Source organism: Rhododendron vialii, chromosome 1a (genome assembly GCF_030253575.1).
Source record: "Rhododendron vialii isolate Sample 1 chromosome 1a, ASM3025357v1".
NCBI lineage: Eukaryota > Viridiplantae > Streptophyta > Magnoliopsida > Ericales > Ericaceae > Rhododendron > Rhododendron vialii.
Genome location: NC_080557.1, coordinates 7,625,048 through 7,643,441, shown reverse-complemented (window position 1 = coordinate 7,643,441; position 18,394 = coordinate 7,625,048). Strand labels below are relative to the sequence as shown.

At 38.6% G+C, this 18,394-nt stretch overlaps 1 protein-coding gene across 1 annotated transcript; it reads right to left on the bottom strand.

Annotated features, from left to right (window-relative positions):
• Positions 1–9,503: 9,503 nt before the first annotated feature.
• On the bottom strand, positions 9,504–18,067 carry LOC131327346 (receptor-like protein 9DC3). Its single transcript, XM_058360458.1, has 7 exons — positions 17,794–18,067; positions 16,829–17,626; positions 15,256–16,747; positions 15,119–15,172; positions 10,361–10,490; positions 10,076–10,215; positions 9,504–9,603 (listed from the first exon to the last, which is right to left on the bottom strand). The coding sequence occupies exons 1-7, from the start codon at positions 18,065–18,067 to the stop codon at positions 9,504–9,506; spliced, it is 2,988 nt and encodes a 995-aa protein (XP_058216441.1).
• Positions 18,068–18,394: the final 327 nt, after the last annotated feature.

The window sequence follows — 18,394 nt, the reverse complement described above, 5'->3', positions numbered from 1 at the left end:
CAAAATCTGTTTTTCGTCTCTTATAGTGCCTTGTCATGATGAAATATTTCATTACGAAAAAGGAATAATTGATTATGGGATATTTTTCTCGCCTATTTTGCTTTTACACGACAAAATTTTTTGTCACCAATTATTTCTTTTGGCGACGAAAGACGAAAAATTTCCTTGCCAAAGGTGACCCACCGGTGATGAAACTTTTCAGTCAAAAAAGACGTTTTCATATGGAAAAATTAATCCTACTTTCTTGCTTCCCCTAGGTTTCGAACCAAAGGTCTTACGAAAACCCAAGCCTTCAAGTGCAAAGTTTGACAACTTTGTGGTTGTTGCCAATTGTTGTATATTGCATATGTCACCGTTCGACTTAAAGTAGTGCTCACCAGTTAGTGTATGACGATCGCCAGTATTGGTGGCAATCGCTAGTGCTTGTTACAATCGTCATTCTTTTTTCTGTCGATCGCTAGTGATTGTGGCACTACAATAAATTTGATCTTTAGAGACGAATGAAAACCATCATAAATTATATGTTTTTTCGTCACAAATAGTATGAGTGAGGAAAAATTATTTGTCGACTAAAGGTTGTCAAGGATTCCTACATAGTGACGAAATCTATTTTTCATCACCAATAGTGTCTTTTGATGACGAAATATTTCATCACAAAAAATGAATATTTGGTGACGAAATTTTTTCCCTCACCTATTAATACTGTTTGACAACGAAATTTTTGTCACCAATTATTACTTTTGGCAAGGAAGCGATGACGAAATTTGTCGCCAAAGGTGATCCATCAGTGAAAAAAAATTTCGTCACCAATGTAAGGAATCGGTGACGAACTTTTCGATCACAAAAGACGTTTTCGTTTGGGAAAAAAATCAGAGTCTCTTGCTCTTGCTGCATTTCGAACCCAAGTCAGTGCAAACTTCGACCAAATTGTCAATATTGTATACATCAATGGGAGTTAGCGGGATGTTAGGTACACACACTTTTTAGTATATATTTCAAATATCTAATGTATTCCAAACGTCATTTTGATCCTTGAATAGTATGACATATACGTCATTATGGTAAAACGTAGACAATATATCCATATAGATAGTTTATTTTTTTTCCGGTCGGAAATTTGTCTTATCAGCAGCTCCCTTTAATAAATCGAAATTTGTCTTCTCAGCAGCTCCATTTTCTGATTTTTGAACTCTAAGTTGAGTCATAAATGAGTGGTGCGGAAGAGTAATTTCAGGTTTTTTTCCTTTTTTTGAAAAAGGAAAACCAGTTCAACTTGAAAAGAAACACTTAGAAGTACTAGTGACTCTTAAAAGGCTGATGGACTGCCAAAAAAACAAACTTCAGTCTCACAGCACATGCACCGCCGCACAAAAAGAGGTACTTGAAAATGTTTCCCCATTCCTTTTCCATCTCTTGAAGTGTAAATCGGGCTACAGTGGCACATGCACCGCCGCACAGCACAAATATGACATGCTTAAAGTCAGAGTACCTAAGAAGTCACTCATTTCTGTGAGTAAGTAGACAATATAACTTAAGAAAAGAAATGGATTGAAGGTACGGTAATGACTTCCTAGACCAATTGGCCAATTTAAAAAGGAATAGGCAAGAAGACTTTGTTAGAGATTTTCAAAATAAAAGAGTCGTCGTTTTTTGGTTTTGGAAAATCCCTTTGTTTCCTTAGAATGCTTGTTTTTCCTCTTTCTGAGCTTTGTCCCACATTGGTAAGCTGAGAGATGTTGGAGTGGTATATATTAGGAAACATTCCTAATGAAAGTAACTAATGATCTAGTGTGGTGCAGCCCTTTGGTGTTTTGCACCATACCGGCAGAGCCGGTACACACTCGCACGCGCACGCGCGCGCGCGGCGTGGGCTGTGTGGCGTGGGCTGTGGTGCATTGTGGCGCTTTAGCGGCGCACTTTGCACGTCAGCGCTAGGCGCCTTATTGGCGCCATTTCTTATTGCGAGTTGGCAGTAAGGTGGCGCTGACGTGGATGCCGCGTGTCACACGCGTGGCAGGTGAGTCACACGGAGCGGTTCCGATCGGGTGCAACTCGAGCCTACGGGTGCGTTGGTTCGTAGAGTTGCGATCTTAGCCGTCGGCTGCGAATGGGCTCGATCCAACGGATTGGATCAAATCCGATTGGGTGTGAGTGAAACAGCACACCAGTTCGGTGTGACTGGGTGTGACTGATCGATCTGGACCATAGGATCTGATCCAACGGTCAGATTAGATCGAGTGCATACCCATTCTCAATGGGTGCGTAGTGGCCTATAAATAGACCACTACTTAGCAGAATCCAGTGCTCATAATATACACACATAATCCGAATTTCTCCTACATCTCTCTCTATATTTTCTAGCATTCATTCTGCGTTCTGTTTTGCTGCAGAAAATAGAACACAGTGGTTCTCGGTTCTTGTATTCGTTCAAGCAGATATTCTGTCCGTTTCGTTAGTGCAAACGAAAACGGAAAGAACTTCAAGTTCGGGCTTCGATTTATCTTGAAGGCAGGTTTGCTGTAACTCTTTGCATACCGGTTTTGGTGGGGACAAATACTGTCTTTAGGAAAGCGACATAGTCGTGACTCGAAGTGTATTTCAGCATTTGTGGAGGTTTCGCCAACAGTTCAGAATTGCAGCAGCCAATTTTTCCAACAATCTAAAGACAGTATTCTTTTGCGATGGCGATGTCTCTGCAGAAGATGACACAAGACTTTCTGAAATTGGAGCGGTTTGAAGGTGGGAATTTCAGGCGTTGGCAGAAGAAGATGCACTTCTTGCTAACGACCCTGAAAGTGGTGTATGTTCTGACTACTCCGAGTCCGGAGATATCGGAAAATCCAGATGATGAAACTATGGAGCAGGCCCGTGAAAGGGGCAAGTGGGAGAATGATGACTACATCTGTAGAGGACACATCCTTAATGCACTGTCAGATGCATTGTTCGATGTCTATCAGAATTCAATGACAGCAAAGGAACTTTGGGATGCACTCAATGATAAGTATCTTTCTGATGACGCTACAAGTAAGAAATTTCTTGTTAGTCAGTTTATGAATTATCGCATGGTTGATACAAAGCCGGTCATTGATCAGTTGCATGAGATTCAATATATCCTCAGTCAGTTTAAGGTTAAGAACATGCATATGGATGAATCTATTGTTGTTTCTTCTGTTATTGACAAACTGCCTGCATCTTGGAAAGATTACAAAAAGGAACTCAAACACAAGACCGAGGAATATACCCTTGATCAGTTGGCCCAACACCTTCGGGTGGAGGAAGAGACAAGGCGTCAGGAGGGTAAGGATAATTCTACTTCTAAAGTACATGTGGAGGAAGAAAGTTCCAACAAGAAACGCAAGAACAGGGATGGTGATAAGTCTTCTGGTAAGTGGAAGAAGCAGAAGCGGGATCCTACCGACACTGGTTGCTGGCATTGCGGCAAACCTGGGCATCTTAAGAAAGATTGCAAAATCCTGAAAAGGAAGAACTCTAGTGGAAATCCAGGAGCATCTGGGGCAAAGAATTCTAAATTCATTGCTGTTGTTTCCGAGGCGAATATCCTCGATGATGCTGGAAGTTGGTGGGTTGATTCTGGTGCGACAAAGCATGTTTGCAATGACAAGAGGCTCTTTACTGAGTATAGTCCAGTTGCAGATGGTACCGTTCTGTTCATGGGAAATGCGTCAACTGCATCAGTTAAGGGAAAAGGCAAAGTGGACTTGGAGTTCACTTCTGGCAAGACGCTGACTCTTACTGATGTGTATCATGTACCGGAAGTTAGGAAGAATCCCGTGTCTGCAAGTCTACTTAATAAGTATGGTTTTAAAGTAGTGTTTGAGTCGGGCAAAATTGTTGTGTCCAAGGGTGGTGTGTTTGTTGGTAAAGGCTATGTAATCGAGGGGATGTTTATGCTTAATATTAATAACACAGTTGTTTCTGCTTATATGCTTGATTCTTTATCTTTATGGCATACTCGTTTAGGACATATCAGTACAAAGAAAATAGATTGCATGATAAAATCTGGACTAATTCCTAAATCTGATAATGATATGGTTGATAAATGCAAGATTTGTTTGGAATCAAAAATAACCAGATTGCCATTTCCTAAAATTGAGCGGACTTCTACATTACTTGAATTGATTCATAGTGATGTATGTGATTTTCATAGCACTCCAACTAGAGGCGGAAAACTTTATATGGCAACATTCATAGATGATTATTCGAAATTTTGCTATGTCTATTTGCTTTATTCTAAAGATGAAGTACTTGATAAATTTGTTGCATATAAGACTGAAGTTGAAAATCAATGTGGTTTGAAGATAAAACGTCTTAGGTCTGACAGGGGTGGTGAATATCACTTCCCTGATTATTGTGAATCAGTAGGGATAATTCATGAAGTAACTGCACCTTATACACCACAACAAAATGGAGTGGCCGAAAGGAAGAATAGAACTTTATGTGAGATGGTAGTTGCTATGCTAAGCAATGCAGGATTAAGTAAAGGTTTGTGGGGCGAAGCCATACTTACCGCTGCTTATATCCTAAATAGAGTACCTCTCAAAAAGTCTAACATTACTCCATATGAACTCTGGTCAAAAAGGAAACCAAACTTGAGTTATTTTAAGACTTGGGGGTGTAGGGCGATTGTGAGATTGCCTAGACCTAAAAGGAAGAAATTGGATCCAAAAGGAATCGAGTGTGTATTCCTTGGATATGCTTTGCACAGTAAAGCATATAGGTTTCTAGTGGCCGAGCCTAATGATGTTGTGTCCATCAACACCATCATTGAATCTCGAGATGCAGTGTTCTATGAAAACAGATTTGACAGAATTCCAAGGTTAAAATCTAGTAAAGATTTGGAATCTAATAAAGATTCGGAAGAGTTTCCTTTGATGTCCGAAGAGGACAACGACCCTTTAGAGGTTCCAGTTGAAGGAAATGAACCTGAGGAACAAGTTGAATTAAGAAGGAGCAAACGAGTTCGGATAGAGAAAACGTTTGGTCCTGATTTCATAGTTTATCTAGTTGAAGGCACTAGAGAGACTTCATGTGCTTACAATGTATTTTCACTTCATGTTGAAAATGATCCTTTGACATTTGAGGAAACAATGAAATCGTAAGACGTGGCTTTCTGGAAAGAGGCTATCCAAGATGAGATGGACTCTATCATGGGTAATAATACATGGGTTCTGGCGGATTTACCACCTGGTTCTAAGCCAATTGCTTGTAAATGGATTTTCAAGAAGAAAATGAAAATTGATGGAACTATTGATAAGTTCAAGGCCAGACTTGTAGCCAAAGGCTTTACCCAGAAAGAAGGTATTGATTACTTTGATACCTACGCCCCGGTTGCTAGAATATCAACAATTAGAGTTTTAATTGCTCTAGCTTCTATATACAAGTTTGAGATACACCAAATGGATGTCAAGACTGCATTTCTTAATGGTGAGTTAGATGAGGAAATCTATATGAAGCAACCAGAGGGGTTTGTTGTGCAAGGTTATGAGCACAAAGTTTGCAAGCTTATAAAGTCTCTTTATGGACTTAAGCAAGCACCTAAGCAATGGCATGAGAAGTTTGACAAAGTGGTTGTGTCAAATGATTTTACAATACACCAATCTGACAAGTGCGTGTATAGTAAATTTAATGGCAAACGAGGAGTCATTATCTGTTTGTATGTAGATAATATGCTCATTTTCGGTACAGACCAAGAGAGCATTCAAAGTACAAAAGATTTTCTTTCTGTTATTTTTAGTATGAAAGATATGGGTATTGCTGATGTAATATTGGGTATAAGAATTAAAAGAAGTGGTGGTCACTTGATTCTATCCCAGGAACATTACATTGAGAAGATTTTAAAGAAGTTTAATCACTTTGAAAGCAAACCGGTGTCTACTCCGTATGACTCTCAATCACCATTGGATCTTAATGATGGGAGAGCTGTGTCAGAACTAGAGTATTCTAGAGTGATTGGCAGCTTGATGTATGCCATGACAAGTACAAGACCGGACATTGCATAGGCGGTTGGGAGACTTAGTAGGTCTACTAATAATCCTGGGCATGTACATTGGCATGCAGTATATAGAGTATTGCGGTACCTCAAAGGGACTATAGATTATGGAATAGTCTATAGTGGATATCCTTCGGTTCTAGAAGGATACATTGATGCTAGTTGGATTACTGAGCGGAATGATCACTCGTCAACGAGTGGTTGGGTGTTTACACTTGGTGGAGGGTCAATCTCCTGGGGATCTAAGAAGCAAACGTTGATAACAGACTCGACCATGGCAGCCGAGTTTGTAGCATTAGCTTCTGGTAGTAAGGAGGCAGAATGGCTGAGAAATCTGTTGCTGGAAATTCCAGTGTGGCCTAAGCCTATGCCACCTGTATCGCTGCATTGTGATAGTCAAGCTACGTTGTCGCGAGCGTATAACCAAGTGTATAATGGAAAGTCCAGGCATATTGGACTAAGGCATAGCTATGTGAGACAATTGATTGTTGATGGGGTGATAACCCACTACAAGAAAAATGAACATTGGTGACGATAAAGTGGCGACAAAATTTAATTTCGTCACTAAATGAGTATATTTGGTGACGAAAAAATAAATTCGTCACTATTTTGACAACTTCCGTGACGAAATAATTTCATCACTAATTATACTTGTTTAGTGACGCAAAAAATATTTTCGTCACCAAAGGTACCCATTTGACGACAAAATACATTTTTCGTCACAGAAAGCTTAAAAATTGTGACGAAATTATTTTTCGTCACCAAAGATAATCATTTGGTGACAAAAAATATATTTCGTCACCAAATGAGACCAATTTAGAAACGAAATATTTTTTTCGTCACCAAATGCTTAACTTTGGTGACGAAAAATAATTTCGTCACTATTTTAACGCTTTCAGCGACAAAAAATATATTTTGTCGTCAAATGGGTACCTTTCGTGACGAAATTTATGAATTGTGCTTTGTCACTTAATGTATTTCGGACATAACTCTTTACTAAAAACTCCGATTGAGATAATTCAAATTGGGTTTGAACAATAACTCAATTGCCTACAATTTTCATGTTTATCAAAATTGCTAATTTTATTGTTTAACGGTTCAAAATTACATTCGAAATACATTTTCATGTTAAACACATATGTTATATATTAGATATTTCAAATATTTATTGAAAAGTGTATGTGGTGCAGTTGGTCGGAGCTTGCGCGAAAAATTCAAGGGACTCGGGTTCGAAACCCAGCAGGAGCAAGAAAGAAGGATTTTTTTCCATATAAAAACGTCTTTTGCAACGAAAAAATTCGTCACCAATTACTTATATTGGTGACGAAAATTTTCGTCACCTATGTGACCCATTGGTGACGAATTTTTTCGTCGTCAAATAGCACAATAAGCGAGGAAAAAAATTTCGTCATTAATTATTCACTTTTTGGTGACGAAATATTTCATCATCAAAAGACACTATAGGTGACGAAAAATAGATTTCGTCACGAGGTAGGAATCCTCGACAACCTTTAGCCGACAAATTTTTTTTCGTCACCTATATTATTTGTGACGAAAAACATACAATTTGTGACGATTTTCATTCGTCATCCAAGGTAATTTTTCTTGTAGTGACCATTGATTTTGTTAAGTCAAGTCAAAACTTGGCGGATCCTTTTACGAAAGGCCTTGCAAGGGATTTGGTGTTGAAAACATCAAAGGGAATGAGACTTTTGCCCAATTAGTTTAATCACTCCTGGTGGAAATTCAACTCAACCGGTTGATACTCTCAATCTCTTGAGTTCAATGAGAAACTACACCATATGTCGTGATTGAAAACACTTTAAAGTTATTTTACACATTCCAAGGTAAAGTGTTTTGCACCTATAATGTGAAATACAAAGGAGGTTGAACTACTTAGTTCTTAATAGATTGTTTTGTGCTAATGTTATAGGAGCACGGATAGCGATCTACCTATGTGAATGTGGAGGTGGTGCCGCTTCCTATAGGTCACAGGGGCTAGACCTTAGAGCATTCATGAAATCAAGATAAAAGACCCAAGGCCAGTTCACGGGTCAACCGATTGGGATATCTGCATTATTTGGAGGATTATGTGTGAGACACGTCCGGTTGGTCGACAGAGGAAAAAACTAGTTCAAAGACACGTCTACTATGCTGCCCTGACCAGCTTTGATATGTTTTCACTAAGTGAATAGTTGAAGTCGTAAGACACTATTTATGTATGCATAAACCTTGTAATAAGAATCGAGAATATTTCATCTGTATTTCGAAAATGGTGGGGAATTGTTAGAGATTTTCAAAATAAAAGAGTCGTCGTTTTTTGGTTTTGGAAAATTCCTTTGTTTCCTTAGAATGCTTGTTTTTCTTCTATGTGAGCTTTGTCCCACATTGGTAAGCTGAGAGATGTTGAAGTGGTATATATTAGGAAACATTCCTAATGAAAGTAACTAATGATCTAGTGTGGTGCAGCCCTTTGGTGCTTTGCACCATACCGGCAGAGCCGGTACACACTCACACACGCATGCGCACGCGCGCGCGCGCGTGGGCTGTGTGGCGTGGGCTGTGGTGCATTGTGGCGCTTTAGCGGCGCACTTTGCACGTTAGCGCTAGGCGCCTTATTGGCGCCATTTCTTATTGCGAGTTGGCAGTAAGGTGGCGCTGACGTGGATGCCGCGTGTCACACGCGTGGCAGGTGAGTCACACGGAGCGGTTCCGATCGGGTGCAACTCGAGCCTACGGGTGCGTTGGTTCGTAGAGTTGCGATCTTAGCCGTCGGCTGCGAATGGGCTCGATCCAACGGATTGGATCAAATCCGATTGGGTGTGAGTGAAACAGCACACCAGTTCGGTGTGACTGGGTGTGACTGATCGATCTGGACCATAGGATCTGATCCAACGGTCAGATTAGATCGGGTGCATACCCATTCTCAATGGGTGCGTAGTGGCCTATAAATAGACCACTACTTAGCAGAATCCAGTGCTCATAATATACACACATCTGATCCAACGGTCAGATTAGATCGGGTGCATACCCATTCTCAATGGGTGCGTAGTGGCCTATAAATAGACCACTACTTAGCAGAATCCAGTGCTCATAATATACACACATAATCCGAATTTCTCCTACATCTCTCTCTATATTTTCTAGCATTCATTCTGCGTTCTGTTTTGCTGCAGAAAATAGAACACAGTGGTTCTCGGTTCTTGTATTCGTTCAAGCAGATATTCTGTCCGTTTCGTTAGTGCAAATGAAAACGGAAAGAACTTCAAGTTCGGGCTTCGATTTATCTTGAAGGCAGGTTTGCTGTAACCCTTTGCATACCGGTTTTGGTGGGGGCAAATACTGTCTTTAGGAAAGCGACATAGTCGTGACTCGAAGTGTATTTCAGCATTTGTGGAGGTTTCGCCAACAGTTCAGAATTGCAGCAGCCAATTTTTCCAACAGACTTGACTCTTAAAAGGTTGATGGACTGCTAAAAAATCACACTTCAGTCTCACAGCATATGCACCGCACATGAAAAGAGGTACTTGAAAATATTTCCCCATTCCTTTTCCATCTCTTGAAGTGTAAATTGGGCTAGAGCAGCACATGCACTGCCACACAGCACAGGTATGACAAGCTTAGAAGTAGGTACAACACGGTATGGACTAGCACGATATGGCATGGAAACTTAAGTGGCAAAGCTGAGCTGTCATTCTGGGACACGCAACACGGGCATGATAAAGCACGAGCATGTTACATGCACAACATAAGTACGTACGGATATATCATTTCTATTTAAGAATAAATCAGATTGATATATTAAATTGGATTACACAAAAATGATTTTGTTCTTTGTATAATCAATTCAGTAACTTGGATATCGATTCTTTTACTTCTTTAGTATCACGTACAAATGGATTCAACAGGAAATGAGAGAACATAAGTGCAAGACTAAGACGAGATGAATGAAATAGGGGCTATTTCATATTTATTACTAGCAATTTGACAATTCTTTGTTTCGATCAACTTTAAAAAAAAAAAAGATTGACTATTTTTGTTTGAATTTTTTATTTGTACATTTACAAGGTCCATCTAGGCACGGGCATGACACAACACAAATCCATAACCGGGCAATATAACTTCCCAACCAAATCCACTTGAAGATTGTGAATCATATTCTTGTTGTAACATCGAGGGTAGTGGTTCTGGTTGCGCCCAAATTGCTGCATGCATTCCACAATGGAGATCCACGTAATGCCGAGTTGTTGACGTAAGAATTATTTGAAAATGTATCAAATTACTTGCCTCGAGGTATCCGTCCATTCAGTTGATCACGCGAAAGGTTTAGGATTGCAAGAGATGTGAAACTTGTGACCTGTCGAGGGATCTCCCTTGTGTGCCTTGTTTCATGAGAGGTCCAATGATTAGAGCTTTGTCAAATTTCCTAATAGCTATGTTATATGACCTGTAAGGCTGTTGTAACATAATAGCCGACGAACTGAGTACACAAGAAGAAATTGTACCACTGAACAATTTCAATGGCGGATTAACCTTAAAATATATGCATTTTTTTAATGGGTTTCATGGATGATTAAACTTAGAATTTATGTACCTTTTCGTGTATCAAATATAGAAACTTTGTGATTAGTGGTTGATTTCTTCTAGTAATTAATTTCACCACTTCCAAAATCAAATCTTCAGTCTCGCTCTGCTTCACAAGACAACATTTTAAGTTGGGCTTTTGTTGAGTTTTAGCAGCCGAGTGTTGGACGCGTCAATAGGAAAAAGACAGATAACTAAGCAAAAATTTAGCTAATTAATTAGGATGCGTAAGTGCTGGAAAATCCGGTCTTCTTAAGTTGTAAGATGGCGTCGTTTCTCAAGATAATTAATTAATCTAGAAACACAAAAATCTAACTTTGAGGTGCTTTAGTGAGTCGATTTCCTAAAGATAGTATTTGCTTCCACCAGATGGTGTGTACCAGGTTAGAACAAATCTGCTTTCAAGAAACAATGAAGCCCGAACTCGAGATTATTTTTAGGGAAAATTTCAAAAAAACCCCTGAACTTTCTGACAACTCGCAAAAAAACACCTGAACTTTCACTATTAACAAAAAAACACCTGAACTTTCTGACAACTCGCAAAAAAACACCTGAACTTTCACTATTAACAAAAAAACACCTAAACTTAGCATTCCGTTAACAATTAGACCCCTGCCGTCCAATTCCGTTAGTTTGTAACGGATGGAGCTAACGGAAGGCGTTAACTTTTTTTTTTTTTACTTTTTACATTAAAAAATTACTTTTAACTCTTTTTTTTTATTGGTATATAAATATGCAATAAAGTTCTTTTTTTATTATTATTTATCGAAAATTACTTTAACCCTATTTTTTATTTTCAAATTTTACCTTTCCCCCCTCTCTCTCTCCCTCTTTTTTTCTTATTAGAATCGACTCCACACCACCAATTAACCCCACAACCAACCGCCTAAGCCTTAGCCACAATTTCAGAAATTCAAAAGTTCTTTTAACCTCCTCTTTGTAACCTTTTCGTTTTTTTACTACTTTTACTTCCAAAAATTACTTTTAACTCATTCATTTTTTAGTCATAAATAAATATGCAATAAAATTCTTTTTTCCTTTCTCTTTTTCAAAAATTATTCACCCCCATTTTTTAACTATTACGAAAATTATTTTAACACCCCCTGCTTCCCCGCACCCCGCCCCGTTTTTTTTTTTTTTTACTTTCAAATTTAACCCCACAACCAACTGATAGATAAATTTTGGGTTTCTCCAAACTGATCGGTGGAGACAAGAGGAGGGAGGATTTTCATCAGTGGAGAGAGAGAGTATTTGAAAGTAAAAATGGGTCTTAAAGTTATTATTATTAATAGTAAAGATTACAGTTAAAGTAATTCTTGATAAATAATAAGAAAAAAAACTTTATTTCATATTTATTTACTACTAAAAATAAAGAGTTAAAAGTAATTTTGGAAGTAAAAAATATAAAAAACAAGAATGCTGAAAAAAAGGAGGTTAAAAGCAATTTTGAATTTCTGAAATTAGAGCTAGAGTTTTGGCAGTTGATTGGTGGAGTGGGGTTAAAGTTCTAAAAAAAAAAGAGGGAGAGAGAGAGAGAGAGAAGGGGAAAGGTAAAATTTGAAAGTAACAAAAAAGATGGTGGTTAAGGTTATTTTTGTAAATAGTAAAAAATAGAGTTAAAGTAATTTTTGATAAATAGTAAGAAAAAAAAAAGAACTTTATTGCATATTTATTTACCAATAAAAAAAGAAAGAGTTAAAAGTAATTTTTTAATGTTAAAAGTAATTTTTTAATGTAAAAAGTAAAAAAAAAAGAGTTAACGCCTTCCGTTAGCTCCATCCATTACAAACTAACGGAATTGGACGGCGGGGGTCTAATTGTTTACGGAATGCTAAGTTCAGGTGTTTTTTTGTTAATAGTGAAAGTTCAGGTGTTTTTTTGCTAGTTGTCAGAAAGTTCAGGTGTTTTTTTGTTAATAGTGAAAGTTCAGGTGTTTTTTTGCGAATTGTCAGAAAGTTCATGGGTTTTTTTGAAATTTTCCCTTATTTTTATCTGCATTTGAACAAACAACGACAGACAAAGTATATATCCACTAATCAAAATGTAGCACTAATATTCTATTTCTAGAATAATAGAATATAAGTAAGCCTAAGATACTAGTAAGAGAGTGTGCGGAGCGAGCGAGAAAGCAATTCAATGAACTGGGAGATGGTGTTGTGCAAGGGTGCACATCCGATCCGTTGACCTCGAAAATGAATGGTCTGAATTGCTAAACACTTGGACAGTTAAGATTAAGCACAACACCAAGCAATTCGGATCATTGATTGTCAAGAACAACGGTCCGGATGTGCATAGTACCATGCCGCACAGACCTCCCCGGGTTCCTTTCTCATGAAATTTTAATTGTAAATCGAATGACTTTACAAGGGGTACGTTTATAGACTTATATAGGCATGTCTTTAGTAAACACCCGTTAGGAATGGTAATGTTTGTTCAAGACACTAATTAGTAAGGGTCATGTCTTGTGAAGACAAGTAATTAAGAAACATCATGCCTTTTTGTATGCATCCTTCTTTGAAGACTCGTGTCTCTAGTAGATGTTAATTTAATTGGGAAGGGTCATGCCTCCTGTAGAAACCCTTATATTTCAGATCACTTCCTAAAATCACATCTCTTCTAAATAAATGTATCCCAATTTAATGTGTATTATAATTATTCACATAAAGCAACAACTCATGTGAAAAATGTTGATACCTTTCACAAAAAATCAATATCCTTTCAAAAAAACCTGAACCAAAATTCATTTATTATTTTGAAAATTTTCGACAATAAATGCATAAATAGACCGATAACCGGACTTTAACAAAAACTTGATATATGATCATCTTAGTGTACTCTAGCTACTCGAAGCAATGCATAAATGTATTTTGTTAAAAAAAATTCAGATAACTTTGTTCCAATCTTTCACACCTTTTAAGTAAGTTTGAGGAAATACAATTCATTCAACCATCTATGTTTGCATTTTCCTACGTTTGATCCCTGAACGGGGGTGTGCAGAGCACGGTGCTGATATATTAGTAGTCGTGGATCATGAATTAATTGGTATTAAATTTGGGATGGGTACAGTTGATGATAGCTGCACACTGCTCCACTCGCGTAGGTGATCGATCCAATTCCAATTCCAAGTGGAGTCAACATCCCTGCATTTGGATAGCCAACCACCCAATTCCAAGTGGTTGCATGGAACCATCCTCTTTTACAAGACTAGACTTCAGTCTTGTTTGTTGTATCGGCAATTGGGTAAGCACGCCATGCCTATTATATTTTCTTTTATTGAGACCAATTAAAGGAAAAATATTCCTTCGGGCTACTAAAAACAATTAAAGGAAAAATATTCCGAAGAACAAAAACCACAGTACTCGCTGAATCTTCACCTATCGAAGTCATGGGTTCCATGGACTTAAATGCTAAGTCTTGGTCGTCATTGGATGGTTCTGCCACTTTTTCTTGGACGTCAATGCATGATAAGCCCTTGATATTCAAATGACTTGGGCATGCGATACTCTGATCCTAAATAGCATCTCCGAATAATACTTTTTTGCTAGTTTTTTCTGGCCTTCTCTTTTTTGTCCTTCTAGCGCAACGCAAGTGTAAAAGATCACTTTGCCCGTCTATTTTTTACCCCATTTATTTGTTGTTTTTTCGCCCAACATGTACCAAGTAATTTCGTCTGCTAGAACGATATCTAGCCTTTGTGTACTTACGTTGCATATTTATTGTTTGAATCCATTTATTTTGAAACTAGAGAGCAGTTCAGTTGTAGATTGAAAGGCCGACAGGGCATAAAAAAGATTCATTTATTTCATAAGTAGGAAACTTTGTAAAGAAAGCAAGTAGTTATGCACTGAATCACACCCTAAGAGTGAAGTTATTCCCATCTCCCATATATTAGATCCACCTCCTACAACCAAAGTTTCTCCTCATATCTGAGACTGACGAGAGCTTCATGCCTCCTCCACAATATCTGCAAAAATCGATCTCTTTTAAAAGAAAAAGTTGAAACAAAAGCTTGCAGATATAAGAACTAGTGGAATGTATGAAACTCATCGTTTTAAATCGCAGTTGCGGTCAGTGTAACGCGGGTAATGAGTATCGGGAGTATCGGTCAATTTGTAATGGGAATCGGAGACCGCAAGTGTGAATTTTTTTATAGCATTAGCAAATGATTAAAGAAAACCATTGATACACATGTTCTAACCTTATTTTTGAGAAAATTGGATGTTTTTAGCTATATCTTACAAATATTTGAATTTTAGAAGTAGTTTTGTAAGTATGATTATATTGGATCAAAAGTCAAAATTTGAGACAATAAATACTGATAAGTTCTGATCCAAGACCGTTATTCGTAGCCGTAACTGTCCGGCCTGTCAAAATCCCGTTATGTTACGTAACGGCCGTTTTGTAAAACCATCAAACTACTTCAGGGATAAGTGTCTCAGTCAACTATATATGCTCATGGGGCTCACGTCAGCTCCAACTTATAGTTCAGTGCTTTGCAATAAACAGTAGAGAAATAATACGTACTAATTTGCAACGGAATTTTCGTATCGTAACCTACGAATCCTAGGTATTAGGAACCTAAAGACAGGCCAAATTACAACCAAAAGCATTGTTTTTTTTTTTTTGTAGGCACAAGATATGAAAGAGATTTGGACACTTACCATACAATAACACCTTCAACCACCTTCACAAGCCAGTGAGGTTTACCGAACGAGAACATAAGATATCCCATGACAAGTCCAACTACCAGCCCAAATCCATACCCTGGCAATACGACTTCCCAACCAATTCCACTCAGTGGATCTGAATCTTCTTCTTCAAATCTCGACGGTGGTGGCTGTGCTGCCTTAGGATCGCCACACGTATTCGACAATGGAGGCCCGCATAACGCCGAGTTGTTGATGTAAGAACCATTCGAAAATGTATCGAATTGTTTGCCTCGTGGTATAGGCCCCGTTAGGCGATTCTGCGAAAGGTTGAGCGTTCCGAGAAAGGTTAAATTCGTGAGTTGTCGAGGTATCTCCCCAGTGAGCTTGTTTGATGAGAGGTCCAACCATTCCAGCTTTGTCAAATTACCAAGCGACTTTGGTATATGACCTGTGAGGCTATTGTGTGATAAGTTCAGTCCTCGAATTGAATTTAGCCGACCGATAATCTCAGGAATCTCACCATCGAACTTGTTGCTTGATAAATCCACGGCTGTAAAAACTGTAAGGATTTGTTCCATATCAATGGTCGATCCTTTGATTACTATAGTCAGAGAATCATAATAACTACCAGTTCCCATGTACTCCAAATCAAAATGCTCATCCACGTTCATCATTGCTTTGAAACTTTTGAAGTACTTTATGGGCAATGGACCAGTGAAATTATTGTTCGCCATATCAAGAACTCGCAACATGGGGAAGGGAAATTTGGTCGTGGAAGTCACGATCGATCCATGAAATTTGTTGGATTGCAAGATTAGGACATGCAAGTACGGTAAATTTCCCAACCAATGCGGAAATTCATCGAAGAACTTGTTTCTTCCGAGATCTAGCACTTCCAAGTATCTACTGTTAATCAGAGACTTCGGTATTGGCCCTTCAAATCCATTGCCATAAAGATTGATAGTTGTCAAGCTATTTCTCCTTGTAAATGAATCATGAATGGTGCCAAAGAAGTTATTCATCTTTAAAGCGAGTACATTGAGATTTTTACTGAATCTATTTGATCTAGGAATGGTGCCAGAAAAGCTATTTGAAGAAAGAATAAGATGGGTAAGGTTTTGGAGTTCAAAGGTTGAATTTGGAACAGTACCATTTAGGTCGTTATTGCTCAAATCAATAAACTTCAACGAAGAGGATTGAAACTCAAGTGTGTGACCAATCAGTTTGTTATAACTGAGATCTAAGTACATGAGTGCGGGTAATTCGAAGACCCAAGATGGGATTGTACCACTGAAATTGTTGGATGAGAGGTCCAAAGAAGTGATTTGTGTAAGGTTTGAAATTGAAGATGGGAGGATACCATGGAAATTGTTGGATGAGAGGCCCAAATAAGTGATTTGTGTAAGGCTCCAGAGAGAAGTAGGAATGGATCCGTGGAATTCGGAATGACGGATGACCAATTGCTTCAAGGACTTCAGATTAGCAATTGAGTCCGGCAATATTCCTGAAATTCCTAAGTTTAAGAGAATTAAGTTCTGGAGCGGCTAGGTTGAATTGATGAAATCGGGTATATGACCCGTGAGACCCTCCTCATACAATATTACCAAGTTATGTAGATGTGGTAAGTGGAATACTCTGCTAGGGAATTCTCCATGTAAACCAGATTCTCCTAGACGAAGGGTTCTTAAAAAAGTCAAATTGAGCATGGAATTTGGAACCACCGAAGAAGACATGTTTACGCCTATAAGAGAGAGATCTCTTAACTTGGATAAATTTTGAATGAGTAACTCGAACCCGTCTTCTTCCAATCTCAAATCAAAATTGTAAGAGAGATCAAGCGACACCAGTTTGTTTAGGTAGGAGACTCTAGGCCGGACTTCTCCATGTAAACCAGATCCTCTGAGACCGAGGGTTCTTAAAGAAGTCAAATTGAGCAAGGAATTTGGAACCACCGAAGAAGACATGTTTACCTCGCTAAGATCAAGATCTCTTAACTTGGATAAATTTTGAATGAGTAACTCGAACCCGCCTTCTTCCAATCTCAAATCAAAATTGTAAGAGAGATCGAGCGACACCAGTTTGTTTAGGTAGGAGACTCTAGGCCGGACTTCTCCATGTAAACCAGATTCTCTGAGACCGAGGGTTCTTAAAGAAGTTAAATTGAGCAAGAAATTGGGAAACACTGAAGAAGAGATGTTTATCCCGCTAAGATCAAGATCTCTTAACTTGGATAAGTTTTGAATGAGTAACTCGAACCCGCCTTCTTCCAATCTCAAATGAAAATTGTAAGAGAGATCAAGCGACACCAGTTTGTTTAGGTAGGAGACTCCAGGCGGGACTTTGCCCGAAAAAGCAGACTCAGAGAGGTTGAGCCGTTGAGGTGCTTCAATTTGGTGAACCGAGTGAATTCAGGTGGGATGGGAGACCTGGAAAAGTCATTGTGAGCGAGGTTGAGCTTTTGGAGGTGGGGAAAGGAGAGGAAGAGACTGCTATTAGGATGGATGGTGCCTTAAAGCCAGCTGCAGCTGAGGTCGAGTCCAATTACTTGACCCGTCTCTCTGTCACACTCGACCCCATACCAGGAACAACAATCAGAACCCTTTTTCCAAGACTCCATCTTTGGAAAAGAAGTGATTCCATAGTAATCACAATACGAAGAAGCAGATTTATCCAAGGAAAAGCTTCCTTTCAGTTGCAACAGCGCAGAGTTCTGTTCTTGAGTGCATAGTTGGGCATGCAAACAAGTGATTTGGCAAAGGAAGAGAAAGAAGAAGAAGAGGTTAAATAGTAGATTGTAGGAAAGCCATACTTGTTGAAGGCCCATCTTTCCTCTTGAACACAAAAAAACGTGCGACGGGTTTTCCAATTGAGGAGAAGTACTCGAAATGTTTTATAGGCATCTGCTGCAAACTAAATCAAATAAGATGGCTTCTTTTTTTCACGCTTAATGATTACGTGGATAGTATTCCATCGGTTACTAGATAATACTTTTTTCGTATTTTCAGCATAAAACAATGGTCTCAACTGCTAACATTGAGGCATATATGCCTAGTTTGGCATATATGCCTAGTTTGGCATTATTATAACAATAAGTCTGTCCACACAGACAATTTGTGCATAGATTTTGTTGTGGAATCCACCACGGGTCTCA

Coding starts and splice junctions, on each gene's coding strand:
- LOC131327346 (XM_058360458.1), bottom strand. CDS start 18,067: ATGGGCCTTCAACAAGTATGGCTTTCCTACAATCTACTATTTAACCTC. Junction 16,748..16,828: donor GGTAATATTGTATGAGGAGG/GTCTCACGGGTC, acceptor TAGGAATTTCAG/GAATATTGCCGGACTCAATT. Junction 15,173..15,255: donor GTTGAAGGTGTTATTGTATG/GTAAGTGTCCAA, acceptor GCCTGTCTTTAG/GTTCCTAATACCTAGGATTC.